General features: G+C 37.6%; 1 protein-coding gene across 1 annotated transcript in view; it reads right to left on the bottom strand.

The window, feature by feature from the left end:
- DNAH10 (dynein, axonemal, heavy chain 10) overlaps positions 1–27,669 on the bottom strand; it is a gene marked incomplete at its 5' end in the record, with an annotated part of 56,879 nt that extends 29,210 nt beyond the window's left edge. Inside the window, 40 exons of the mRNA XM_009584320.1 lie at positions 169–291; positions 421–556; positions 885–1,043; positions 1,213–1,331; positions 1,495–1,686; positions 2,059–2,205; positions 2,310–2,498; positions 3,063–3,215; positions 3,629–3,763; positions 4,058–4,241; positions 4,336–4,605; positions 5,121–5,344; positions 5,873–6,106; positions 6,867–6,989; positions 7,093–7,326; positions 7,763–7,919; positions 8,246–8,457; positions 9,143–9,321; positions 9,557–9,659; positions 9,733–9,849; positions 10,187–10,345; positions 10,787–11,263; positions 12,255–12,411; positions 13,314–13,521; positions 14,195–14,359; positions 14,771–14,922; positions 15,650–15,819; positions 16,471–16,644; positions 16,990–17,166; positions 17,904–18,074; positions 18,704–18,898; positions 19,626–19,824; positions 20,299–20,489; positions 21,139–21,369; positions 22,120–22,277; positions 22,989–23,214; positions 23,712–23,827; positions 24,930–25,035; positions 25,852–25,997; positions 27,562–27,669. Of these exons, the coding sequence (XP_009582615.1) occupies positions 169–291; positions 421–556; positions 885–1,043; positions 1,213–1,331; positions 1,495–1,686; positions 2,059–2,205; positions 2,310–2,498; positions 3,063–3,215; positions 3,629–3,763; positions 4,058–4,241; positions 4,336–4,605; positions 5,121–5,344; positions 5,873–6,106; positions 6,867–6,989; positions 7,093–7,326; positions 7,763–7,919; positions 8,246–8,457; positions 9,143–9,321; positions 9,557–9,659; positions 9,733–9,849; positions 10,187–10,345; positions 10,787–11,263; positions 12,255–12,411; positions 13,314–13,521; positions 14,195–14,359; positions 14,771–14,922; positions 15,650–15,819; positions 16,471–16,644; positions 16,990–17,166; positions 17,904–18,074; positions 18,704–18,898; positions 19,626–19,824; positions 20,299–20,489; positions 21,139–21,369; positions 22,120–22,277; positions 22,989–23,214; positions 23,712–23,827; positions 24,930–25,035; positions 25,852–25,997; positions 27,562–27,669 (7,076 nt within the window). The remainder of the gene's footprint in view (positions 1–168; positions 292–420; positions 557–884; positions 1,044–1,212; positions 1,332–1,494; positions 1,687–2,058; positions 2,206–2,309; positions 2,499–3,062; positions 3,216–3,628; positions 3,764–4,057; positions 4,242–4,335; positions 4,606–5,120; positions 5,345–5,872; positions 6,107–6,866; positions 6,990–7,092; positions 7,327–7,762; positions 7,920–8,245; positions 8,458–9,142; positions 9,322–9,556; positions 9,660–9,732; positions 9,850–10,186; positions 10,346–10,786; positions 11,264–12,254; positions 12,412–13,313; positions 13,522–14,194; positions 14,360–14,770; positions 14,923–15,649; positions 15,820–16,470; positions 16,645–16,989; positions 17,167–17,903; positions 18,075–18,703; positions 18,899–19,625; positions 19,825–20,298; positions 20,490–21,138; positions 21,370–22,119; positions 22,278–22,988; positions 23,215–23,711; positions 23,828–24,929; positions 25,036–25,851; positions 25,998–27,561) is intronic.
- Between the last annotated feature and the right edge of the window lie 285 nt (positions 27,670–27,954).

The following is a 27,954-nucleotide window of genomic DNA, read 5'->3' as shown; positions in this document are numbered from 1 at the left end:
AGAAGTTAGAAAAGCTAGGAACTCTCTTTAGCCCTCTGTTGCAGGGGTAGTGATTAGATTTGTTGTCAGAAAATCAGACTGCCTTTACAAAGTTCTTTATTTTTTTACAGCTGTCTACAGTTCAGTATTTAATACAGATATTCTCCGAACAAGTGCAGAAATTCCCACCTCATTTCCTCTTTCTTGGATCCACTTCTGCCAGTAGGGCTTATATTTCAGATTTTTAGGATCTACAAAGACCATTCCACAGCGGGATACCGTGGCAGGAGATGCATACTGTAAGTCACCAACCTATAAAATAATCATACAAGATAATCATACACTTAAACAAAGAACAGCCACAGTAACTGCTTTTCAGGCTTTGTAGATCCATCTGTATCTAACCCTTCCCATGTATTAAACAGTACAGTCATTACTTACCTCAAACAACAAAGCACAGTGCGACTGAAGTCTAATCCGCTCCCCATTTGCCAGCGTCAATAACTTGTTGTCATCCATGACAGAATTCATGTTTTCAACCCAGAGAGCATCCACATCTCCATCAAACAGAATGTACCTGTGGATACAGGAGCCAAGGAGCATTGAATAATCTCTGATTTTACTAACATATTTCAGAATTCAGATGTGCCATCAATGGTGGCAATGTCAGTCCAGGTGTTTTGAAGCCTCCCACTCATTTTTGATAATTGCATAGTTTCCATCCATCTTACTGAGACTTGGAAACACACAGAAGACACGCAGAAAAACCCTTAGACACTTTCTATTTATTTAGTGTGTGTTTTTTTTTTTAAAGTGCAGTATCAAATATTTAAAATAAAATAACATAACATATTGATGTAAAACTCAGTATCTAAAAATCATCACAATGATTTCTAGCTGTCTACCTTCGCTCTTTCTTGTCAGTAGGCCTGTTGATATCCCGAAAAATGTTTGACAGGACTCCATCTGTCCAGTCTCGTGTGATAGGGTCAAGGATCCCATACAACTCAATCACACTCATAGCTTTAGGGTTCAGTGTGTAAAGCTTTGTCAATAATCCCAGCCTAGAGATACAGCAAGAAAAGCAATATTAAAATGACACAATACCATCTCATGTTAACCCAAGCAAATATTATGACCAAGCTATTGGTCTTGTCATGACTACACAGGGCTGAGTAATGCAGTCTATGCCACTTTACAACCAGATTTCCATGTATCAAATTCTATACTCACTTGTTTTGGGCCTGGCACAAAGCATTAATGACAACTGACTTGCCACCTCCAGTAGGGCCAACTACCATTGTAGTGTGACGAGTTAACATTGTCTCATACATCTGAACTACTTTATCCACCTGAAAAATAAATACTGATTCAATAGACTGCTGTCCGTAATTATTCTGTGGAAAAGATCAGCAGCTGGTCTATACCAGCTAAGCTTTCCCGCTCCAGAGTGCAGCAATGCATATCCAGCCTAACGTTTACAAGAAAAACTCAAGCAATTAACGTTTTTTATACCTGGACTGGTAAAACAACATAACCCCCTTCTTCCAGCACTTGTTCTACAGCATCATTAAAGTTAGGATAGCGGACTCGAGGGCAATCCAAGCCAGGAAACAGGTCAGAGATTAGGCCAAGGAAGAGGGGTACATCTTCAAACACAAATTTAGGAAGATTCATATCTCGTAGAGCTCTCATCAGTACAACTTCCTAGACAAAACATAGCAGAATCAATCTTTACCAAATAGCTAACCAATTATCTAACATGTAGTATCATCAAACATCTCTAAAAACCATTGCCTGATTACTTTAGTACAGCTTTGAGAATGTTTTCTTGGCATCAGTTACTAGTGGAAACAAAGGTTATCTTATAAGGTTTAAGCATACCAATAGCTAAGGATAATACACTGCCTTTTTCTACCATATTAACCAAATGCCAAATGGCCGGAGTGGCCCACACCACAGCTTCCCTGATTTGATGTTAAAACAACCAACTGTTTTACGAACATACCCAAGTTGTAAACACATCCTTTTCCTAGTGAAAAAGATGATCTGCCCAGGGTAACTAAGTAGCAAATCTACCTCACTGAGGTCTGCTGATCCTCTTTTCAGTTCTCCAGCCATCACCAGCACTGACTTAAGGGCCCGCAGTCCAAAATCATAATGATGCTGTTTAGAAAGTTGTTCCTTTGCCAGCTTGTATAGCACTGTCATCTTTTTGGCAAGGATCTGTTTGAGATTTAAGTTAGAGAATCACAAATGTGTAAGTCCAAACACTAGCCATGCATACATGGGTGTGTACATGGGTAAGGGTAGCAATAAAATTTTCTCACCTTTGCCATAAGGAACCCTTCAGAAAAGAGCATGATTTCACAGATTTGCTGAAGATCTGGTACAATAACAACCACAGGCCTGAACAAAGCTTTTACAGACTCAGGGAGCTCAGTCCGGCCAGCATAACCAGGATTCATCGTAATGAAAATGCCCATACGCCTATCAAGGTTAATTTCCTGTCCTTCAAACTAAAAGCATAAGAAAACGTTAGAACAATATCTATTTGGAATTGAAATAAATAGTACTATTTACTCAAAGAGAAAACTACCAATACTGGGGCACTCACTTAGGACAACATGTTAAAATATTTAGCTTTAGATAGTCATCCAGATACATTCATCCCACTGTTTGTATCTTGCATATAAACATCAAGACATTTCACACTTCTCAATCAAATTTTCTGTCTGAGGGTTTTGAATTCCAATAAACATCAGTAAATAAAGCCTCACAATCCACATCAAGTTAAGTTACTCCTCTCCCTGATTACTATTATACTATTATCCCCTGTACTTACTGTTATCCTATTTAGCTTACTTTTATCCCACTTCACAAAGGAAGAACCTAGCAAAGGATTAGGAAATCAGCAAGGATTTAACATCTCTGAAACTGAGAGTACATACTCCGGAGTTTGAAATGTTCAGCACAAATGAATTACAGAAGAAGCCTTTGATCTAATTATGGGTTTTAACCCTGAATCTTGGCCTCAAAAACAAGATCAGCCTTCACAGTTACTCTTCTTTCTTAATGTTTACCTGAAATGTTTTCAACTGATTCATTAAAGCAGTTCGAATAGTCTGAATCTGAGAAGAAATGACTGAAAGCACTGAAGCATCAATACGATTGAATTCATCAAAGCATCCCCATGCTCCACACTGGGCGAGACCAGAGAAAATTTTACCAACTGCCTAACAAGAACAACAAGAAAAACATCTCAGCAATGAATATATAAAACATTCAGCGTCAGCAAATTTTGGAGTATGCTACAACTCTTAATGACTGAGTAAAACCTCTGGATATTAATATATGCAGGAGCTAGCAATCTATCATAAGGTCTTGCAATAATTACTTGCCCAGTGCAGATTGCCTATGTTGAGCTTAAACACATATCACCTAGTTACTGCTCCCCCGCTGGAAAGCACCTGCAATTCCTTCAGGAATTTATTCAAAATAGACATTTTTTACTATTTTTCATTATCAATTGGCATGGCCTCTCTAAGGAAGGCACATATTCATAAGTTCAGAATATGTCCTTATCCTGGGCACTGAAAAAGAGCAGTAACTGGCACTTTATCAGAGAACACAGATCTTTAACTCTTACTTTGAAATCCATGCCTTCTCCACAGTTTGTCACTACACACAGCAAGCCCAGTGCTTTGGCCAGATCCTTGGTTGTTTCCGTTTTCCCGGTACCTGCTGGCCCTGCTGGTGCTCCTCCCAAAAACATTGATAAAGCCTTTGGAGACAGACCAAAAAGCAAAGCAAAGCTTGGATTACATTTATATTAAGTTGGTAGCAAAATCACAAAATTTAAGGCTTTTGGTACCCAAGGGTTCATTTATCTGTGAATGCATTCTACACTATCTTTGAGGCAATCAGGTTAGAAGGATATCAGAACTGATTTCAAATATATTAGCATTCACATTGGCATCTAGGAGATAACAGGAAGTGGCAATAAAATAATTATGCAATTGCCTAGAAGTGTATTTTAAAAGGGCTTGTTAGTAAAAATCTCCTTGAACATATATACCTGTGTGAGTGTAAGATAAATACGATCTGTAAGCGGGGTGATAACAAGACGTCCGTTCAAACCCATATACTCATAACCATATGAAAATGTGCCTGTGCACTGCCGCACAGTCAGTTCGTCTGGCTCTCGGTCCCAATAAAAACGCAGCTGGCTTTCCCATTCAAATTCCTGAGCCTGCAGAATGCTACACAAGAGACATTTGCTCACATGAGGTAAAAGGGTGGAAATACAATTTATGCATCTGGTATTTTCTCAGTAGGTTGGGGGGCGGTGTTTACCTGTCTCTTACGAATGTATCAACAATGTCTCTGGCATGAACATCAATAATGAGAACAGTGTTGTATTTTTTCCTGTCATTTTTACTCAAAGGCATTGTAATGCGGGTAACCAGGTCATCAATTTGCTTATGCATTTTTTTAGCATAAAGTTTCATTGCCTGTTTTTCTCCCTTCTTCACTTTTCGAAAGACATCCTCTACCTCCCAAGTCCACCACACCTGATTAGCAGCCAGCACCATCATGCCTTGATAGAGTAACATCCAATCAACTCTGTGGGAAATACATATAGGGAGATAGTCCGAGTTACTGTTTATTCTAAGTAACTGATCAGGAGAGGAAAAAAAAAAAAGAAAAAAGGGAAAAAAAAAAAACAGAAGTTCCTCCTATTTCTGCAACAACTACAACATGAGCCAAACTTTACAGGGATGTACAGAATTCTATCAAGGTGTGCTGTAGTATTTCAAAAGCCTAGGAAATACTCTGATAGAAAAGCTGCCTATTCCATGTGTAAAGATTGCCAAGTGGAATTCATAGTGAGAAAAACATACTGTGCACACAACACTAAAAATAAAAACTTAAGACTTAGGAAATTAGATATGACAGATAACACAATTTTTTCTGGTCAGTTAAAATACTGCATATGCATGTATTCATATCCCTCCACATACAGAAATACAGGCTAAATGGTGTAAAAATTTAAAAATTAAGTCTTATTTTTCTATATTGCTACAGGCTTATAATAGCATATAAGGTATTTGTGTTATCCTTGACACTGATTGTTTCACCTGCTTCTGTCTTCACAGTATCGAAAAATAGCTTCCTTAGTGAGGAGTCTGTTCGTTCGTCTCATTTCTGCTAGCACTGCTGTCATCCAGTTTTCCACTCTGCCTTCTGCAGCTACAGCCTGCCGGAACTCCATCACCTCCCCCTCAGCTGAAATCATGGCTGTTGCAATTTTCTTATCACTATCACCATCCTGAAACCTCAGGGAGGCTATGTTATCATACATCTGAAATGCACCAACAAAGAAACTCACTGGCATTTTAGAAACAAAGCTTCAAAGATACAAGTGTATCTAGCCCCCATTTAATCTTGAAAGAAAATTTCCATGGACTCTAAAGAGAAATGGATCTGACTCGTAAGTAATCAAATACAAATGCTGATATATAGCTCAGCAGCCCAACTGCACAGTAAACAAGCAGATGATCTGGCCCAAATGACATTGATTTTTTTTCTAGAAAATAAAGATCTATCAGGAGCTACAGGAAGGTTCTTTAACGATTGATCATTCTGGCATAACTTGAATGTTCCTCTACCAACGTTCCTCCACCGTAACTGCTACTGGCCAGTATGAGAGCCAGGAGAGACTATTGATTAGATTTGATTTGGCTATTCATAAGCTTCTTCAAGATGCTGCCAGGATGCTCTTTGTATGCAATAAATATTAGCGCACCCTTAACAGCTTGTAAAGTACAGTCTCTCAAACTTTTTAAAGCACCTAAAAGCACAAGGCACCGTGGAAAGCCAGATATTGTACCTTTATCATGTGTTCCTGGACACAAAGTGGGTTACTGCTGCCAAGGATACCAAGCAACTCCTCATCAGATATAAAGAAAAATCTTGGGAAAGCATTTCGTTTGGAATCCAAATAATCATTCAAACTTTTCTGACATTTCTCCAGCACATCATTTATATGATGGAGGTCTGATAGACGATTTGGGGCTTCACAGGTTTTTTTTATTGTTGGTTCTTTTACAGTTTCATCCATTATCTACATAGGGAGAAAAGAGAGTTTATAAAATACTGAACAGCAATGGATTATACTAAATTACACTTAACTAGTGACAAAGCACACACGCAGCACAAGCAGTATAGGTTCTTACAGAAGTGAATTAGTTTTAAATATGGTTTCCCATTGCTGCAGTGCTGTATGAAAACATGGAGATAGTACGCTTTCAAAGGTCAGAGTATGGAGATACTACTGTAAAAGCAAGTGTAAGCTTGTCATGCAAGCATAAGCATATACCTGACTTTGCTCTATACAGTGGTACTTCAAGTGAAGGACAAACATAGTATTTCAGAATCACAGTACTATCTCAATTTTGCAGATGGGAAAAAGAAAAGCAAGCCATATTCATACTGGGAGTATGTGTTCAGTATGGGAAGAGTGGCATTATAGCAGGAAAGCCTTTTTAGCAGGTATGTAGGTCCTCAACCTATAGAAACACATCTAAGCTTAGGTAAAAGGTAAAAAGATGTATCCAATGAAAGGAAAAGGGGACTCTGCTTGCCCCGTACCGCCAGCCAAGGATCACACCTTTGCCCAGCTTAGCTAAATCAGAAGAAGTCTTCTGTTTATGACAGATGTGAAGTAAAACACGAGTTCCTGGGTTCCCCAATCTCATATTCAATTCATTATAACATACCATTCTCAGTGTAACAAATGACAGAGAAGACTACAGCTAACTATGGAACTGAAAGCAAAATGCACTAAATAATTATGCTGATCACAAGTCAAGTCAGTTACTTGCCTTTTTAAACATCCTGTCTACGCTGTCAAATATTTTGGCTTCCTCTGGAAGCTGTGATCTGATATCTCCACCAATAAAGATGCTCTCCAGGTACATCCATTTTCTCTGAACCACCATCCAGATCTAAGAATCAAATGTTACCATCAAAGAAAAAAAAAAGTACAACAGAAAACCCTGATTATAAATAATAAACATTAATTATTTACTCCAGCACTTTCCTACCTACCTCAATTACTTCACCAATCAATGAGAGAGTTTTTTCCCAGTGGTGAACGGTTGAAAGGAAAGGACCCACAAATCGGCTGCTCAAAACACTCTGAAGATTGACATTGTTGTCATCAAGAATCTCTAGAATTTCATCTACAGATCCCAGAATAAAGCCTCGCTTCTCAGTGCCTTTGAAGTACATTTGTACAGTGAATTTCAGGTGTTCCCATGTTTCTGCTATTTCCTTCACACCCTGCATGTGAGCATAAAAAGATGCATGTTTCAGTCTTCAGAAACTAGAGAACTATAATCTTAGCATAAAAATTAAATCAATTAATTCAGCAAAATTTTTGCACAGATTTTCTAACTCTGGTTTATAAAGAAGGGTCTATTTCAAAATATCACGATGGAAACAGAATGGATCCTTCTTCAGATCCTTTTTCATAGGCCAAACTTGCTTATTGTAATAACAGAAATCCAATATACTGCTGCCAAAGCCAAGATAACTAGGATTCTGTGCCATGTGGTAGCTTATTAACAGAGCTATTGATCTTAGTTGCCATCAGCGATGTCATGGCAGCTCCCTGAAGATGGCTGAACTTGCTGTCATGCCAATACAAAAATCTCAAATAAAACACAGACTGTTGTCATCTATGTCTTTGTAGTTTTGTTATGATTTTTCACATTACCTTCTCAATGCTAAGCTCCTTAACAGCAGTTCCGACTATTTCACTGATAACATCTGAGTGTCTGTGAAGTTCCATAGCGAACATATTCTCCAAAGTGAATGTTTCTGTTGTCATTTCAAAACTCGTTCCTGTTCTCTCCATAAGGTCTTGCCAATGCCTGTTTTAAATTGACATATCAACAATTGTACCAACCAACATGTACCAACATGATACAGTAAAAATGAAAACAACTGTAATTTAATATATAATCATGAAACCAAGTTTAGCACTCTACAGTTTAAACAAGAACTAGTATTTTGAATACATAAAGTATCCTAGTCATTGTAGTCACCTTGCATGCTATTACACAAGTTCATTAAGCAGAAAGTGAAGTTTCAAGCTGCAGGACATGGCATGACCCCACTAACTGAAATTAAAAGTTCTAACAAAACAAACAAAATCTTCCTATATATAGAAAATGGATTTAAATAAATCAAAGCAAACCTTTCTCTTAAAGCTTCATTTTTCAAATCAAGCAACAAAGGAATGGAGTCTCGAAATGCCTTCATTTTTGTTTCCAAGTGAAAGGCTACTGGCATACTGCGTACTTGCTTGGGCAGCTTTCGAAGGGCTTTAAGAAATCCTTCAATTCCTTCCTGAAGAAACTGGACATTGAGGTTTATCCAGAGTGTCTGAGACCATTCCTTTTTAGCCGCCTGGGAACAAGGTCATCAGGAGGAAAAAAAACATATTTCCTTTTAGTTCTGACGAAAAAAGAAAAAAAAAAAAAAATCTTTCCACTACAGTAGGATCTAGAGACCACAGTCAGGATGCAGATGTAATTGTATTAACATTTTACAAACAGAGGAAGAGACAGGTTCATGTCCAAGACAGATTCATAGCCAAACACAACTAGTTGTATAAGAAATAATCAAAAGGAAATATGGAGAACAGGAAAAGCATCCTTAAGAGCATATTTTACAGGGCATTTTAATTTTGGAAAAATAAAACCTATTAAAAAATAGTTAAGATTAATTAAAGCCCAAGATACCCGTTGTCACCTGTACACATACTATATCCAAAAGCAGTGATCAGAAATGATCAGGAGACTTGTTCAGTAAAACGCCACCCAATAATTATTAGGGGGGAGGGAGGTCTGCTCCTATCTGATAAGAGTGTGTTTTTGGTCCACTATGGAGGCATTGTTAGTCCTGTACTAACATCATTAAAATAATTTCATTGTGATAGTCAATTACAGGTCACAGCTTATTTCATGCAAAGGCTTAGAACAGAGTTGATAGTAACTAGAGGACAATACAGCCTCTTCTTCTCTCCCCCACCTTTTCTGTATGTATGTGCATGAATACATATGTATCTGTGTATACACAGTGCAGTACTTACTCTTTGTAATTCATAAATTTCATAGATCTGCTTTAGACCTTTCATATCATTCTGTGCTTTCATTAAGTCAGGATACACTGTAACTGGCAAGTCAAAAAGTTTCTCAACACTGCCCAGTTCCTGATGAACTTTTTCCAGTTTTTCCACTTCTTTTTCAAAAATGGCCATGAGTTCCAGTCCTGGGAAAGGAGAGGAATTTTTCTAGATAAACAATCCCAGGGATCATGGGGAATAAATAAGACAGCATTTGCATATAGTCTGTAGAAGTTATAGTATTAAAAATGCCACATTCCTGGTTGATCAGTTTGTATGTTAATAAGGAAAGCACAATTTCCTTGTTTTACATAAAATTTGAAGAATTGTCCAAAGACTAATATTTTTAAGACATCACTTTACACATATTAATCCATTTACCTTTATCAAGATTTTCCCCAACAGCACCAGGCCCCTCGATCATGAATTTATGGAAGAAATCTTCTATCTCTTTGCTGTAGTCCTCAATTTGTTGCTGTGTAATCTAAAGAGAACAGTGTTTAAATTGTTTTCCTTTCTATTTCTATTTTTTTTTCAATATTAATTATGAATATTACCTTTGTGAATGTTCTTTTTATGCCTCCAAGGTTGTGATCAACTTCTGATGCTTCAAAGAAGAGAGTCTCCCACTTTTCCCTAATCTTGTCAGCCATCTCTTGCTCTTCTTTTGCTACCTAAAACAAAACAAGTAACATCTCTCACAAGAAATAATCAGTCACAAGAAAGTGAGGAATATGTGCTCACATTATAAATTTGCAAAACACAAAACTGGTATTGAAGTGATGTGAATCAGATTTAAACACATGCAATATGTCCATTTTGAAGTGGAGATACTGTTTTGAGAAGGGGATTTGGACTAGACAATCTCCAGAAATCCCTTCTAACCTCAACAATACTGTGATTCTGTAAAATGTCTTAAAAGGAAAACATTTACTCATTCACATGTGAGGCATTTGTGCCCCTAGCTCAAATCTGAAATGTTTCATGAGGCAAGGCCTAACATGTACTTACCGGAATATTGTACATTGCAAGGGTTCGGTATCTCTCCCAGATGTCCAAATATTTCAGTTCCACCTTGAAGGACATGCCTTTGATCTCCACAATTGTGCCAAGGACAATTTTGAGATCTTCCAGGGAATCTGGAGGTCTCTTAAGACTCTGTGATAAGGTCTGTAAAAAGTAAAAATAATTTCCAGAAGCAACACTGACAAAGAAATGAGGCAGAATTACAATTATTATTCAAACACAAAACACAAGTAAATAACATGCAAATTCATTTTCATTTTTAGTCGATGAGATAAAGATAACACACAAAAAAAATCAAGAAAAAGTAAACCCCAGTACAGAAGGCATGTTTTTGCTACAACAAAATAGAAGTTGTAAGCAGCAGTTTAAAGGGAACTTCAGAATTACCAGTAGGAACATTTCACCAGTACAGGAGTGAGAAAGTCCTGGGTTTTCATGTTACTACTCTCTCCTGTTTCCCAGCTACAGAGGGGGACAGCATACGAGAACACGCCAGATAGTTTCAACCAATTTGGAGCGTGGTTCAGATCGTCACCTTCTACTCAGTGCTAGCTACAGCATACAACAGGAACTGAAAACACCTACCTGAATCTCCTCCTGAAGACTGAAGAGTTCCTCTCTCGCAGACTCATTAAGCAACTTTCCAAGAGAAATCACCCAGCCTCTAGCATTTTCCTGCACTGTGTAGGCTAAAGGAGCCAGCTGAAGCCTGATAAATTGCTCATCTTTAATCAAGGGCTGTTGAGTCACTTCTTGAGCTACCTTCATATAGAACTGCAACTCTTCATCAAAGGTGATACAAGCAGGCTTTTCTGCAGCTAACCTCTCCATGACTATGCCTTTGTCTAATTTCCATAGCAGGTGGTACCTCTTCCATTGGTTCAAATACTTGCTGAGAGAAGCCAGGAGCTTGTGGACATTCTGAGTGATGAGAACAGCCTGTTCAATTATCAGAGGGTTCTGGGAGATGTCACTGTAAAAGCTGAAAGTGATAACTTCATCTTCCTCGACACGCTGAGGAGGGCATTCAATACATGTACCATGCATCCATCGTACAAAATGCTAGAGTTTTCAAGACAGGGTTGAAAAACAGTTATTGTAGAAAGTCATTTTAGTCAAATCATTCATCATTATTTAGAAGACTATGTAGGAGGTGGTGTGAATGATTTCTCAAACCAATTGTTTTTCTGACAGTAAGAAAAGAGATAACATTTTCCCATAAACTTGAGAGAAGAGTTAATTTCATCCTAACAAAACCTTTCCATGCATTACTCAGTCTGCTTTTAAAATCTACACTGAGCAACAACATATCATGACACAAAGAAATAGATATTAGATCAAACAGGCTAGATGCAGCAGTGGAGCAGAACAGCAAATCTGAGCACAGGAAGCACACTTAATCTAAATTTATTCATTTCAAGTGACATCTGGAATCATTTCTCCATCAGCACAGGGCAGGAACACTGCCACAATATTTGGCTTCTTTTCTGGAAGGCAGCTCAATGTGAACATACTTATGCAGGGAAATTTTGCTACACCTTTGCCAGCAAGCTAGATATTTCGTACGCTGTAAACCCGCTGTCCTAGATGTGTCCTAGATGCCCTTCTCCCAACATTTTCTGAACTGTTTTTCTGCTGCTTTTGAGGAGAGCCGTAATATAGACAAGGCTACTCACATTCCTTATTCCACCAGCTTATTCATACATCAGAAAGCAACAGCTGCAGTGCAATCTGGAAAGTATTTCCTTCTGATGTATGCTGATTTATAGAACCAAATCATGTCCTTACACTGGCAAAACTGCTGAAAAGTAACAAATAATTTTGCCTGAGTAAAAATTGCATGAAGCTTTATGGCAATTTTTTTCCTTTATCATCAGTTCGTAAAATTAGGACAGCCTGTAAAATTAGAACAATGTACTGGATATTTTGATTTCAAGATAAAGCAATAGGAATCTTTCCTTTGACATTTATGCTTGCCCAAACATAAAGCAAGATTAATTCATTATAATCACAAGCAAACTCTGTCAGCACGTAAATCTTTATCAGAAATCACCTTAGTGACCTCAACACAGTCTCGGATACATTGTGCAGTCATTTTGTCAATCTCGCTAGCATTAGGTTGCAAGATTATCTCGGGAACGGATAAAATAGCTTCTGTTTGGAACAGTGGCACATTTGCAAGAACAGCTGCATTAAAAGCCTGCAAATTCCTGGGAAAGGAAAAAAATCATGTCAAAGATTGTAATAATCAGGTGCTGCCTCTCATGGAAATGCCCAACAGAGACTGCAATCATCAGGTATGTGCTTAGATATATAAGCAGATCTGTCTGAAGTCAGTTACCACCAATTTCAGCTGGAAACACTGATGTGTATTGGAGCAAAATTATCCCACCAATACTGATTTAATGCAAAAGCTTGACTAGCTAAAAGAAGCTATTGGAAGGAATGAATGGGGATACCCTGGTGCAAAAGGGCCCTGAGACTATTGTCAACTCCATTGCAAGAGTCCAGCCAAGAAAGCACAATGAAGTTAGCTGAGCATGGACCAGATTACAAAGACATGGATCATGAGAAGAAGAGATGGCTGGGAAGCTTTTATAACTCTGCAATGCTCTATTGTAATAATATCTTGCTTATAATATAAGCCCTTATAATATCTTGCTACAGGAACCTCCTTGGCCCCAGCTGCTGCAGAACAGGTAAAGTAAAATCCAACAAACCTTTGTTCTTGTACTGGTGTCCCCTGCATTACAGGGATGATCTGGCACCCAGACACCAAATTCTCAAAATGGCATTCTTTAGTAAAACAAAACTTTGATTTTAAAAATAAACCAGGGATATGCAACTACACACACTGCAGAAAATGTACATTATTCTTCTCTTCTGCTAACAACATGCAAATATCCATCTTCTCAGAATTTGGGTTTTTCCTGTACCTTGTTATCAGATCTCCATTCTTTGCGGGGAAAAAACCAGTACAAATACAAATATGTCTGAAACTGCAAACCACTGAGGTGCTCAAACAGAATATCAGTATACGTACTGATCAACAGATCCAGAAAAACCTGAAGACGAAAGACTGAAAATCCATTAAAGCAAACAATTTACTTACTTCACAATTAACTGTGTCAACACCTGATAAATCCTATTTTCCCAGTATGCATAATAGGAAGTTAATTTTGGAGATTTGCCACTGTTCGTATTGGCAACTTGTCCTTCCACGTTTATTAGCAATTGTGGAATGGCAGTATACTTTCTAACCATGTGTGCCACATCTTTTGCTCTTTCACACTTAACATACTCAAAAAATTCTTTCGCTTCTGCAAAAGATACAAAAAATAGCGTTATTAACTGTAAAAGACCTAACAGACTTGCGTACTGGAATAATTAGCTGGGCTTTATTTGTGAACATGAAATTGATCTTGTATACTGATAAAAAATATCTTCACTTATTAACGCTTAATTTATTAATATTTCAGCCCTCTGATTGTATATGGAATCAATTATTTAATAGCAACCATTAGATATGAAAGTAACCTTTTTAAGACTTTGATCCATCATGCACTCACTCAAGTGACAGGGAGACCTGGGAGACAATCACCTCACTGCAATTTCCATCTAAGGAAACCAGTTCAGTTCAGATAGCCCAGAAGGGAGCTGACACTCCATGCAGATTGCAGCTCTAAGACTACACTACTGCATACAAGAAGGATAAGGAAATCAAAGGAAAGCTAGGGGGAAAGTGATCAAAAGCAAGGTAGACACAAGTCAAATGATCTACTTGTATACTCATCTTTATGTTTCTCTCATTGACACCATCAGCTTTAGGGTACTGAAGCTCTGCTTGTGCTTCCTCTGTTACACCATGAAATACTACTGTAACTAGTTTTGGTAACAATTAAAAGGGTTGATCTTAGCAACTAAAAATGCAAAGTAGCAGACAGAGCAAAATAAAACATCACAGAGCTTGGAAATGAAAATATAAAGACTTACTAGGAAGTTCATCACCATTTTTTGAAAGCGGAAACTTAAAGAGATTTGTTGATTCTATGAACAGAAGTTTGTTGCTTATGTCTTCAGAATTATTATGAATCTGATGCACAAGTGATTCAAACTTCCTGATGGCTTGTGTACATCGGACAATAAAGTCACCAATACCTTGAAATAAATCACAACCATTTGGGTTTTTTTTCTTTTAACAAATATTTCACCAATGAATCAAAATTGCCACAACCAGATGTGTTTTATCTCTGAGAATGAACTGATGCTCTGCAGAAAGATAGATTAGATGATTTCTCACCTAATCCTTCATCTAGCTCCCTTACAGCTGTTATCTAAGAGTCTCTATCCATTTCCACTCCCTTTTTTTAAATATAATAAAAACATAGGAAATACCCTCCTCGATCAGAGTCTGTCTAACCTACGATTCTGACTCTGACTGTGGCAATAGGATGTACCATTTAGGGATACATTGCTGTCATATGACATAAAAAATAGAATGCAGAATTGAAGAGATTTTTTAACTGAAAATCAGTATCTAAGGCATTTTTAAAATGGTATCTCCATTACCTAAGGAGTTCCAACTGAGTCTTCTGTGCCCTGATTTGAATACTCTCCAGAGTTCTTGAATATGGTCATCAAGAAGTTTGGTTTCTGCTTCATTCAGTGTTCCCATTAATTTGTGATAGCGACCCAGTATGTTTTTCAATCCATTTGTATACCTGAGTGTAAGAAACACAACAACAAAACACAAAAATCAGGATTTTCTGGAAATACAGCTCTGAACTCATATCAAAGAGCAGATCACTTCCATCATTCTGTTCAGACTTCCATATAAAGCAAAATTTGCAGAAATAACCACTGAATATGTATTGACTATAAACGCAATTCATTTCCTATTGAAAACAAAAGAAAAATTTCTTACAGCACCAATAGTAGCTAGACCAACCTGTCCCGCCCCAAGTCAGAAAAAGTTTTTAAGACAGCCTTAGTTTGAAGCACATAAGTGAACTCAACAGGAGAACTTTAAAATCCAGTCAGGGCTCTTATCGGCATACCTGTGTGCTAAATGCCTGTGATAATTTGGGCAAAAGTGACTTATCCAAAGCTGCACAGAAGAAAGCGCCAGTGAGTTTAAATGTGAGCTGAAATCTAAATGGCACTAGTAATTCATTGCAAAACAAATTACTTTCTTTGTTTTTTCTCAGATTTGACGAGATGTTAATTTGTATGACATAGTCCTACAGGGTGAAGGATGCAGACAGTGCCAGAGAAAAGCTTATTAGTGCAACATGGCCATTAGTAATCTTACCCTTAAAAAAAAAAGGCACTCAGAGTCTCTAATATTTCCAAAATTTGATGACTCAGGGCCCATTCTGGTTTGGAGTGAAATCACCTGAAACACTGCCATAAGTCTGTATGTGAGCAGATATTCTGTTACAGCCTTACCTAAGATATTTGTCTTCCTGTAATGCCACATATCTTGCTATTTCTGGGACTGGAAACCCTAGTTGTTCCATGTACTTTGTTTCAATGATAATCTCTTGGAGTACAGGAGAAAAATTCACTATGAAGCGGACACTTTTCTTTGTGGTAACAGGCTCCTCTGTTACAGAGCTCTACAACACAAGAAAGAGCAGCAGAAAGGAGAGGAACACCAAACCATTACAATGCAAGGAGAAGGTTAGCTCTTGGAGACATTTGATAAGGCAGTAGGTAAAAGTCAGAATGGCTTACATTCAGAGCTTGTGGAAATGCCTTTAAAATTTGATAGCAACCTCAGCATTCTAGTTTCAGAAATTATACAAACTACTTCTTTAGTGAAAGCTGATTACAAGAAACAAACCAAATCACCTCTGATTACATACTGCTGCAACCAGTTGCAACAGAAATCCCAGTGGAAGTTCATAGTTAGGCAAAAGTTTAGTTAGAACAGGATTCTGCGTGATCTCTGCTGGGAACTTACCTCTACCTAACTTCAGTCCAAAGTTTTGTTGTAACGACCCAAAGACATTGCACCAAAACCCAAAAATTAATGGGAATTACAGCACAGAAGAACACATAGAGAAACGACATTTATACATTTGCCAGGTCATTCAGCAACTATGTCTTATAAAGGACCACAAACAATTCTGAGCTCAGAACTTTTGAAATTTTCCTTTCAAAAACTGTGTTTAAAATATTATTCTTAGGAAAATCTCACTGATCATTAGATAGGTTTCAGTTCTTCCCCATAGAGAAGTCTGGTATACTATCTTCCTATATCTCACCTGCTCAAAAGTCTCTGGATTAATATGGGTTGCAGCCCCGCCAGTGATGACAGTCAGCAGAGTATTTTTCAATAACAGTGGGAGTATCTGTTCTGTCCCGTCTCTCCACTGATTGTATTTTTGATCTTCATATTCCTTCATCCTCTTGGCCACTTGAAGATATATTTGTTTTACCTAGAAAGGAAAATTCTGTATAACTCATTTTAAAGACCATGAGAAATGTTCAACTAATCTGTCTTAATATGGTTTCTAATTTTTATTAGATAAGAGGGCAAGTAATGCCTTGTAATTAATGCAGGTGATGGAAAATTCAGGCTCTTGAATTCTGTCATTGATTCTGTCACTGTCTCTCTGGGAAACAGTGGGAAGGTCCCAATCAGCTTTTCACGTCTAACACGGCTTGCTGTGTGCAAAGACATTCTTGAAACTTCACCTCACATAAGAGCACTTTCACATCTTTAGAAGAAGGGCATGAAAAAGTATTTCTTCCTTCATTAAGTATCAATGGAACTAACATACTTCCTTTCCACGTTCACTAGCAAGCAACTCCTCTACTTCTTGAAATCGAATAATGGTGTGTTTGATCCGATAGAAAAGGGATCGGGACCAGTATATTGCTCCAGCCACTGGAGGATGATTCTTATACAAAGGTGGATCCTTCAGGTTCTGAACAAAGATTTGCTTAACATTTTCGACCTAGAAGAGAATAAAATATTGCAAAGAATCATTTCTCCACTTGCTTGTCCATGGTCAGTATCTAACCAGGTACACAGCACAAGCTCTGAAGCTAATTCCAGCAGCAGGATAAAAACAACTATTCTTTTTTTTTTTTCATGCATCTCTTGTTTGTATTAATTGCATTACAGAGAATGTCTTCCTTTCCATATCCTCTGGAACTGCTATTGTGGCAGAGTTTTCTGTAAGATTACATTTTATCGTTAAACTCAATGTTCTTTGAAATACCAAGAAAAATGCTATGACATGAAATGCTTTCCAACATACAGGCTTCAACATGTCAGAATCTCTGACACCTCTTGGTCATACCATGAACTCGTTGTCCATCACAAGAAAGCTGTAGGGTATGAACGATGTATTTTCTCAGGAAGGAAGTTCAACTACTGTTGAACTGCTGTTCACAAGGCAAAGGAATAGCCACAAGCCTTGCTGCATTCAGAGTACATGCAAACACCTTTCAGTTCCCATACAGCGCCACACATATAAAGATATGCACATCCATTTCAGCAAATTAACGATACTATTTCTCCAATAGGCTCCAAAAAAGTGAGAGCAATTATTATGTTTATTTTGTAAAACTTGTCAGTTTTTCAGATAGTAAGTGACACTATACAGGTATTTAGACATATACACAAATTTATGATTTTCACTAGGTAAAGAGCTTCATGTACTACATAAGAAATCCTTAAATGAAATACCTCTTTACAGTATTGGTCCAATATATCATTGAACTTCATCATCAACTGCTTATTAATGGTTTCACGAGAGCGGATGTGTTTGAAGTTTAACAGCATGTCAAATGCAGCTTCTGCTGATCGAAGGGTCTTAAAAGATTCATCAATAAAGTCTTTGGTCTCTTCTTCAATAACCTAAACAAGGAAGAAGGCCGAGAAATCCTATCACTTAGAGATTCATCTTGCAAAACTAAGAAAGGAAGGCAAAATGAAAATACTTTTTTACAATAGTGGTCAAGCCTATTTTTACTATTCTTTGTCTTATAAATTACTAACAAACTGATGGCTTTCCAGTATGCTGCAGGAAATTAACATTAATTAACGTGTCTGCTGGGCAGGTATATAAATCACAAAAAACATTGTAACAATTTGTACTTTGTGGGTATCCTTAGCTGAGGGGTGAGGGACTGAATGAATCCAGAAAAGGAAGTTTTACTTCCTTGTAGGACATGATTGAGACATGTCAGCACATGAGTACAGGGAGGTCATATGCAGCCTCTGTTCATGCTGTAGTGATTCTGCCAATGAACAAAAAGCGTGCTTCACCATTTTCAAGATAAAGTGAAACTATAAACAAAAACAACTTGGAAACAGAATACTGACTTAAAAAATGGGTCAAATTCCTCACATTTTCATTTACATATTTATTCATATATTCTTTTATTTTGCAAACTTACGTTTTCTTTAAATGAAAATGCTGGTATTCTAGAAGGAATTTGTATATAGGAAGTAATGGGGGGCAGATCACAGCATGTGGTACTTACTGAAACTTCTTCTTTAAATTCTTCCATAATTAATTTCCAGTCATGTGCGCTTTTGATGCTAAAAGGGTCAAAAGTCAGTTCTTCCATAGGACTAGTTAGTCCATTTACTCTGCTCAGTAGATCATCAACACGCTTTGGATCCCCTGTGACAGCTTTCAGTTCAGGACCAAATATATTGTAAAACTCTTCAATGATCTGTTAATTCAGAAGAACATACCAGAACGCTTTATTAATGGTTTTTTTTCTGCCATTTAACACATCTTTCTGATATTATTTCCTTTAAAAAATAAAAACAGCTCAGAGAATGATCAATTCGTGCTGTAATTTACATTTTGTGTATTTCTATAAAGGACACTAAGTAGCTTTATGGAAAAAAAAACCCACTGTACAGGCCCAACACTTCAGTTGTTAAAACAGATAATACTCAGTTATTACTCCTTTTTATTCCACTTTTCACATACGCAGTTTTTACATACACAGTCTATAGCAGCTGACCATTGATGTACCACTAATATTGGTAGTTACCCTGATTTAAATTAGCCTAAATCTCTCCATTCATAGGTTATCTTGCAATTGTTATACTGATTCATACATGGTCAAATTTTATATTTTAGTATACTTAAATGGTTATTTTATTTAAAATTATATCATTAAGCTAGCAACCCATGAAAATTGCAAATCTATGAAACAGTTGTTACAAGTCTGTATGTTCATAACAGCAATGGACACAGCAATATCTTGTAGCACTACCTTGAGACGAGTGCAGCTTTGTTGAATCAAAGGCACCGCTCAGGTCTTAAACACAAAACCACTCACAAAACTAAAGGCTGTTAACATTTCAACAACTACAATAGAAAAGAATCTCCTCTACAGAAAAAGACACTGATCACACAATCCCTTTATTTATTGTCTATATTACTACCTGCAAAATATCATACAGGTCTTGACAGATTGAAGACATGTAATCTGTTTTTTCAAATAAACGTTTTCGGTCAAATTCCCAGTGTTGCTCTCTTCCTGATGCTTCAATTTGGGCACGAACAGCAAAATAATATTTCTTCCATTGTTCAAGAGTGCTTTTGGCTTCTGCTATTTTCTTTTTTGCAGCAGCTCTATCTTCTCTGTTAGTCAAATCAAAACAGTTAAGATATTATAGGTAGAAAAACTATAGATAGAAAATGATATCTTAACTGGATTAATATATCCTGGTTTAGCAGCTTCTAATTATACAAGATCTAGTCAAAACTTACAATTGTGAGGTCTTAATTTTCAATGTGACTGATTTCAAAAGGAGATACTATTTCAGGACTGATTTTGATTATATTTATGCCACTTTTGTACACTATAATTCTCTTGGTTTTATTGATTTATGTCCTTTCAAGACAAAAGAGCACAAGCACCTATTTCTTCAAGGCTGATTCAGTAATTTATGAAAATTACAAAATAAATTGACTTTTAATTGACCTTCTAATACAATTCCAGACAGTGAAAAACGCTGAAACCTATTTGATGAAAGTGTTATCTACTGCACTTCGTGTAAAACAAGCAAAGCTTTTAAGAAATACAGTCTAGTTAAACAGGAATCCAGTACTTACTTAAACAGTGTGTGTAAATCCACAGCTTTGTACACTCTTGTTGAAATTTCCCATGCAATTCGTTCCATGAGGGGTACCATCCGTTCATCCGTGTTGTAATGCCGTGAGATAATCCATACCATTCTCAGGGCATTCATCAGTGAAGGAATTGTATCCAAGACAACATTAAACCCAGTGCCATGTGTTAAATTCTATTAAATGTATTATAAATATTGTGAATAAGATGTCATGAAAATACACAGACACATATTCAATAAACCAATATTTATTCTATGGGTACCTGAAGTTAAGAAAGTTTGTGACACTATTAAATAAATAACCCAGTCAAGGAAACATCCTGGTGCCTAAGTAACACACACGGTTAAGAATGTGCAAATCTGCATCTATTGCTCCAAATGCTTTTTAGGTCCTGTCTCATTAATATTCTCTTTTCTGTAAAAGATGTCCCAAGACTGGCTTTGGCTCAGCTCTTTATTTGGATGTTTGGATGATCTTCAATAAAACTTAAAAATTGAGACATCAGCTGTAATCAGTGATAGAAGCTACATCAAAAATGGAAATCGTTGTTTTCCCCGATTTAGCTATGCTATCAAATTCTCCCAAGGCTGTGATTTACAAACCAAGCTGCTCACAGCTCTGGGCTTCTGCTTTCAAATATTAAAACAACTGTAACTCAAACAAAATAAGCGAGCCTTTTTTTTATTAAATATAAAAAAGCTAGAGTATATCTTTATTGCTGATAAAAAGTAAAAAATAAACAAGAGGTGATTATATCAACAGAGAAACCAACCTCAGGTAACTACAGTTAAAACTTCACAAAGTTTTCTTAAGGATACATACCTTCAAATGGCGTTCGAGAGTTGAAAGAAACTTAACATTATCTAGAGCTTCCACATGATGTTTTCTGAGGTCACTGAAGACTATCTGTAAATCTCCAATATGCTCAGATTCAGCTTCCTGTAATATTTCCAAGACTTTCTGCACATCTGGAAGCTTTGTCTGTTCAGTAAGAGCACTTAAAGTATCATTTCTTTCACGCCAGAGGTCAACTTCTGCAAGTGGACCATTACCCTACAAGTAATGTGGAATAAAATAAAAATTCTGAATTACCGTTATGCAAGAGTGAAAACCTATAACCAGGACTGTGTTTATTCCTTCTTTTCAACATGCTATATGCTGAGAAAAACCTGGTATGATTCAACCACGTAAAAAACCCAGACAGAAGAAGATCCTTGAAATCAAAGGAGTTTTACACACCCTGAAGAGAACTGCTCTTGGGGAGTATATCCCTGAGTTGGAGCTGGAAAGTCCACGCTTGCAAAAGCTTATGCACAAGTAACTTTGTAGACATGAAATCCCTCGGTATGTTTAATGGTATTAGTAATATGTGTAAGTGTTTGCAGAATCAGAACCTTACAATTGGAATTTTTTTTGTTTGAGGTGACTTCTTTCAAGCAAAAATATAGTCGTCTATTTTTAAAAAAATAACCACTGCAGCTTTTAATATTTCATGGCTCTTTAGAAGAGTGCAGATAACAAAAGTGCCTTAGTTTTCCACAGTTATCCTGTGTGGGTAGGTTCTGCAGCGAGTTACTTTATATTCTATTTATATTCTATTTCCCAGTCACACAGTTCCTCACTACTTTTGTTCTACTTTACATCAATTAGTAAATGGTTTTCCAACAATCAAACATGAAGATGGATTAAAAATGAGCACAAACCATTCAAAGAGATTCTTGAAACCATTCAAAGAGATTCTTGTGGGGAAATGAAGTCCTGTCTCCGGGAATAAAAGTAGCTTGGTGTTATAGGCAACATTACCTGTGGAACCTTTTTCAGTTGTTTCTCTAAAGCAGTGGATATTAATTTCTGCCAGGCCATTGCACAACTTTCCAGAGCTTCAACCACTTCTGGAACTGTGGCAAGAACGGTCACTTCTCCATCTAGATTTATAGTTGGCATCTCCAGTTTAATATCTCCTATTGGAAGAAAAGGCACATAGAATTAACTGTCTTGTTCCATCAGCATTGGTAAAGTAACATCACTGAAATGGCCTATGCCTTCCATCTTGTTAGCTAGTTGAGGATACGTAACACACCACCTGCTCTGCCTGTTTGAGAATACGGCAAAATACAGCCAGTTGCTTGACAGTTAACACAGTGCAAACAAAGATATATTCCTAGAAATAAATGAAAAGCTCTCAGGTTTCAAGCCTTAACCCAATCTCTAACTATTAAGAATTAGGATTAGGGCTTTGCTGAAGAAGATTATCAATCTGCCTATTGTAGGCTACTACGCTTTGCTTAATGGCATGACAGTAGCCCCTGTCAGAGAAGGGATGCTAAACAACATGTGAAAGTCTCATTTGGTCTACCACTTTCTATACCCTGCTATGGCCCTGAGTCTCCTGAACATCGGTAAGCCATGAGGCATGTTTACCACCTCTCCTATTCTTACTCCAGACTGTTTGAAAGACTATCACTGATTTCATCCATTTCTCCATACTGCCTGCTACGCTTCAGGGCAGTAAAAATGCTACTTTTACCAGCAAAGAGAAACTTTAATTAGGTCTGGAGCTTCCCCAGAAACTGTATGTATTTGTTGTTCTATACAAAGCCATTCCTAGGTGAACCTCTTTCTACTCTCATCTGCTCTAAACACCACAGTGCTGGCATAGGCAGAACACTCGCCTTCAGTTTGTTGTATAGTCTGCTGAGTAACACTTAAGAATTTTTGCCTGTTCATTTGAATCTCATTCCTCATCTGAATATTACAGTATTCCACAGGCTGTTCTTCCTTTTCTGCAAGCTCAGTCTCGGGTAAACTCCTTTTTTCAGAATCTGTGTTTTCACTGTCTGGATGAAAGGAAGTTTCCTCAGTCTGCTGCTGACTATAGGAGAGAGCTGGTGAAAACACCTATAATTCAAAGAGGTACCATAGATTAGATGGTTCATACTAAAAAAAAAAACAATAAAAGTCAGCTTATTAGCAATTCACTTAAGCATTGGATATATTGTTCGAAAATTTAATTTCTTCAATTAAAGAAGAGCATCTCCTTCCGTTTCACCTCTTTAGCATCATTCTCTCTGCCTCAAGTTCTGCAGGGGAATAGCTCCAGCATGCTTTTACAAAAGTCTATCAGCACAAAAATAAAGGTATCTGGTGTCACACTCTTAAATGTTTTTCATATAGGGCCAGGCAATGAAATAATGCCCACCTCCACATCTTTACAAAAATTTGGGAAACAAAATATCAAATAAGGATTAACAAAAACTTCATTTTGGCATATGAAGGTCACTCATTAAATATTAATATTTCTTATGCATAGTCCATTTGGTCAGCAGAATACTAAATAGGCAAATCACTCATGGAAACACTCAAGACTCCATATATAAAAGCTGTAACACATTTACCTGTGAGATGGCATTCTTTAGCATCAAAAGAGTATCATCATTCAGTACACCAAACTTTATCACTTTAGGAAGAACGTCGTTAGCTTCAGTCAGGTCATTAGGTTCAGTAACTCTTTCTAAACAGTATACAAACAATTAGCATGAATCTAATTATTTGATACAGAAAGCATAAAGTCCCTTCCATAATAAGTTAAAACTCCAATAAAACAAACTGTGTAATAAACTAGGTTTGATGCAAGTCACTTTCAAAACTAGTGCTGGTTTTAATAGTGCAGATGCTTTTTCAGAAAGGGCAGAAAAATACTTAAGTGTCATCATCTGACTCTAAGTCTTTACAATCCAGCCTTATAGTTACGAAATGGTTTTCTGTTCAAATAAAACAGTGGCCTTGATTTGAACTCCTATTCTACAGACAGACCAGGAAAATCTTGCACAGAACTGCCATAAAATGACCAAATACATAATCATAATTTTCTTTTTTTCTCAGATGTCCTGTTTCTAGAAAAACTGAAACTGATAGGCACATACAAAATACTTTGTAGCTTCAAACCACAAATGTTGCTGTTCGGTGAGCGGACAAAAACGCTTATGCTGGGGCCAGTCTCTGGCACTAAATTAGAGTTAACATACCGTTGATAGTTCCTGCATATAGGTGTGGAAATACCTGTTTGCTTTAGTGCAGAAGCTGTTTCCTATGGGGCTAGAGCTAGATACTGAGGTCTGATTGCAACCAGAACCAGAGTTACTCCAGATGCTGGAATAACTACTGTCATTGGTTTTATGATAAAGGTATGAACTATCAGAATGAAACATACTGCTGTTGTGTATCAGAATTTGAGTCAGGTCAGGAAGTCTGATATCCCAGTTGTGCTTATCACCACCTTATGGTCTAACTTTCACATACAGCTCCTCATCCTCAAAACAATTTACACAGTTCTAGCAGTTGTAGTAATAAAATCTCTTTAGTTCCTCTGAGTGCAGCATGAAAGCTTCATTCTTGCTGGTAAAATGCAGAAGATATGTAACTTTCCATAAATTTCATATGAAAAGCATTCCTGATTCCTGGTTCTACTCTGAGAGTATTCGCACCCAGTTAATTAAGCTGGATATGCATTATCCTGAATCCCAGTCACTGTCACTTTTTCCCAGTGTGAAGTACTGTTTAATGCAAAGACTGAAAATGCTGAGCCTGCATCCTGAGTTATTCAGGGCACATACCTTTGGCGTCTCTCAGAAAATATACAGTAAAATCTGACACAAATTCTTCAGGAATTTCATCAAGAGCCACATAAAGACACACTTTGTCAACTTGCCGTTCTTTTAGCTGAAACGGAAAATAGAAAGGAAGTATGACTATTACTGTTTGCTGCCACATTTCTTAACAGCAAGAAAATGTTTGCTTGCTGTGAGCAATACGACAGAATTATTAGTTTAATTCCATTATCTTCAACTTGCTGTCCAAGTAAATTACTAACATAAATGAAATGTTAAAAAATCACTCAGCTAATGGTAAAAATCATCAGCGTTGGAAACAATGTTGATTACCAGACCAACAGGACTAAAAGCATTAGTACTTGAAACATAAGAAACCAGAAAGCACTTAAATGCCCGCCCCATCATGCCTTTCTGAGAATGTGCAAGCACCTACTCCCCTTCCGCCTATATCTCAGTCACAAACCAAGTTTAGTTAGAAACCCCAGATTCCATCCTGACCATCTGATTAGGTAAAAGATTTGGGGTACAACAGCCTTTGTTCACTGTTCCTTACATGCTTCCCCCATGGTGTCTTTACCTAGCAATTATTCTAACTGCAACTTTTCTTTTACAAGCAACTCTGAGAATAGCTAAGGTGGTACCTGAGTAACTCACTGCTGCATTTCCTCACCAAAAATCATAGTGTTTTGCCAAGTCAATTACCTTTGCATTGTCTTGTTAGTCAATGTCAGAGGCTGTGGCAGACACCACAGGCCATTGGTTTTGAATGGAAATTCCTGTCCTTGTAAAATGTTCTGTTCTGCTCTGAATACTTGCTCTGCACTGTACCTCCCTAATTTGCCTACCAGTTTTACTGAAACATTTGCATCACAAAGCCAGCATCTTCATATCCACAAAAGAACAGAGTGAAATACAACAGACTTACCTGCGGTGTGTGTTCCATGCTGTCAGTTGTAAATCTTTGCTCCAGTTTACTCAATTCAGACCCACTAGAGAGAGCTGATATGTGACCTGACACACTTCCATTGTCTGTAGATTGCAGAGGGGATGTCTTGCTTTTCTGAGTCATCCCTAAGAAAGAATAACACAGGAGAACTCAATTAAAGAATAGGTATTCCATGCATATAAGATGGATCCTTACAATTTTCTTCTCAAACTAAATGACCGAGCATTTGTTTCCATCTTCAGCACCACCTTTCAACACCAGCCATCAAAACTGGGTGTTAATCATACATTTTCCCATACGACAGCACTATTGCTGAAGAACTGGATCCAAATATGCAAGTAACTATACTGCATTCCACAGCTAATCGGGCTTTATTTAGAATATCCTTACCAGCATTTTCCAACGCAATTGATCTTTTATGACAAAATAAGTAGATTAACATGTTTCAAGATGAAACCACTTTGTAAAAGGAAATGCAAATAATTAAGGGTTTTGTCATGCCAGATCTATGATGTGGAAAATGTTTATAGTTACATCATGCCCAAAAAGTAATGGTGAAGACAGTGTAACACAGGAACAACTGCATGAATTCCAGGGCCAGTCAAGAATTTCAAACTTCATTTTATACTGTCTTTCAGAAGGAGCACCATGTCTTCTTCCCCTTTCAGCACAGACTCCTGGACACTTAAAAGAAGTGGAAAAGGCATAGTTGCATCCCCAACTAGATTCTTTGTGTGCCGATATTATTATCAAACAATAAATAATTCTTCCTGTCATACTGCTTTTGAGCATTAAACTGCAGCACTGCAGCTACCTCCATTCAGAGGTGCAGAGTGGGAAGTTGAATTGTTATCATTCCTTTAGTCTACTTACACCCACACCAGGCTTCAGCACTTAACTTTCGTGGTCCTATCTTTTTTGCACAGTATGAACAAAATTCTTTTATGGCTGTAAAATACCAGGCCATGACTCTCTGCTTCTGCAAGTAACTGTTTCAGAAGCTTGTGGGAATTACACAGATACTGACAGCAGAGAAGAAAATTGAATCTCCAAGCCATAAAAAAATCATTGCTCTCTTCTGACAGCCTTTGTATCCCTTTTCCTTTATTTTTTTCCAATTTTTTGTGAAAGGCTTCTCTGCAATACTGTGGTTAAAGTACTGGACCAATCTTAACTCTTTACAGGATCACCACTTTTATCCTCAATAAACTACACCAGAATAAAGAGGAGAGCTTGCAACTCTTAAGACAAGGGGTGTTAATTCATTCCTACTAAAAGGAACATAGTCATTCTACTTATTTTAATAAAATTAATCTCTAAAAATCTGAAATTATAAAGCCAGTAAAAGATGTCACAGACAAAGACTGGATGGAAGATCCATGTTTGTGGGTTGATTTTGTTCATCCCCATCTCTTTCTTTCCATCTGTTTGGAAAAGATGAAAGAGCCAAACTAGGATAGCTTTCTTTCAAAGGAGCATCCTAAGGCAGAAGTTCTTGAGAAAACATTAATTAGCCACACTGCCCCAGGACACTATCCACAAAATCAGATCTGCTTTCCTGGTAAAAGAAGCTGTTGATGTTACAGATACTGCTGGATCTGCTTAAGAGAGCCACACTAGCTAGTCACATTTAGCCCCCATGGCAGCACGGCCTGCAACAACTACACTTTGGCCGCTCAAACCACCTACTTCCTTCCAAGGCCACAGAGGAGGCCATTTCAGTCAACTGCTCAGGAAATAGGTTATCCGGGCCTTCCTCCTGCTGCTCATCTGCAAACTCGTCTGTGTCACCTGTGTCTGCACACAAAATGGGAGGAAAGCACGATATAACCACTCTGCAGTGGGGTGGCACAAATCCCACCAAAGCACCACCAGAGAGAAGAAAGGTCTGGAAATGGGTGGGACAGAACGGGTTCAGGAGGACTGGACGCAGCCCAAGGGCTGGAGAGGCAAGGAAAGGGGTAAGGACAGGGTAATGGGGTTAGGACTCAGCAGATGGGACAAATAGGGGCCCGATGGAGGGGGAAACAGGGAGTTGGGGAGGGAAGGACAGAGTGAAGGGGTTGGGGTCAGGCAGTGCCC

The sequence above is a fragment of the Fulmarus glacialis genome, unplaced genomic scaffold, assembly GCF_000690835.1.
Source record: "Fulmarus glacialis isolate BGI_N327 unplaced genomic scaffold, ASM69083v1 scaffold15550, whole genome shotgun sequence".
NCBI classification, from domain to species: Eukaryota; Metazoa; Chordata; class Aves; order Procellariiformes; family Procellariidae; genus Fulmarus; species Fulmarus glacialis.
This window is presented reverse-complemented; position numbering and strand designations above follow the sequence as displayed.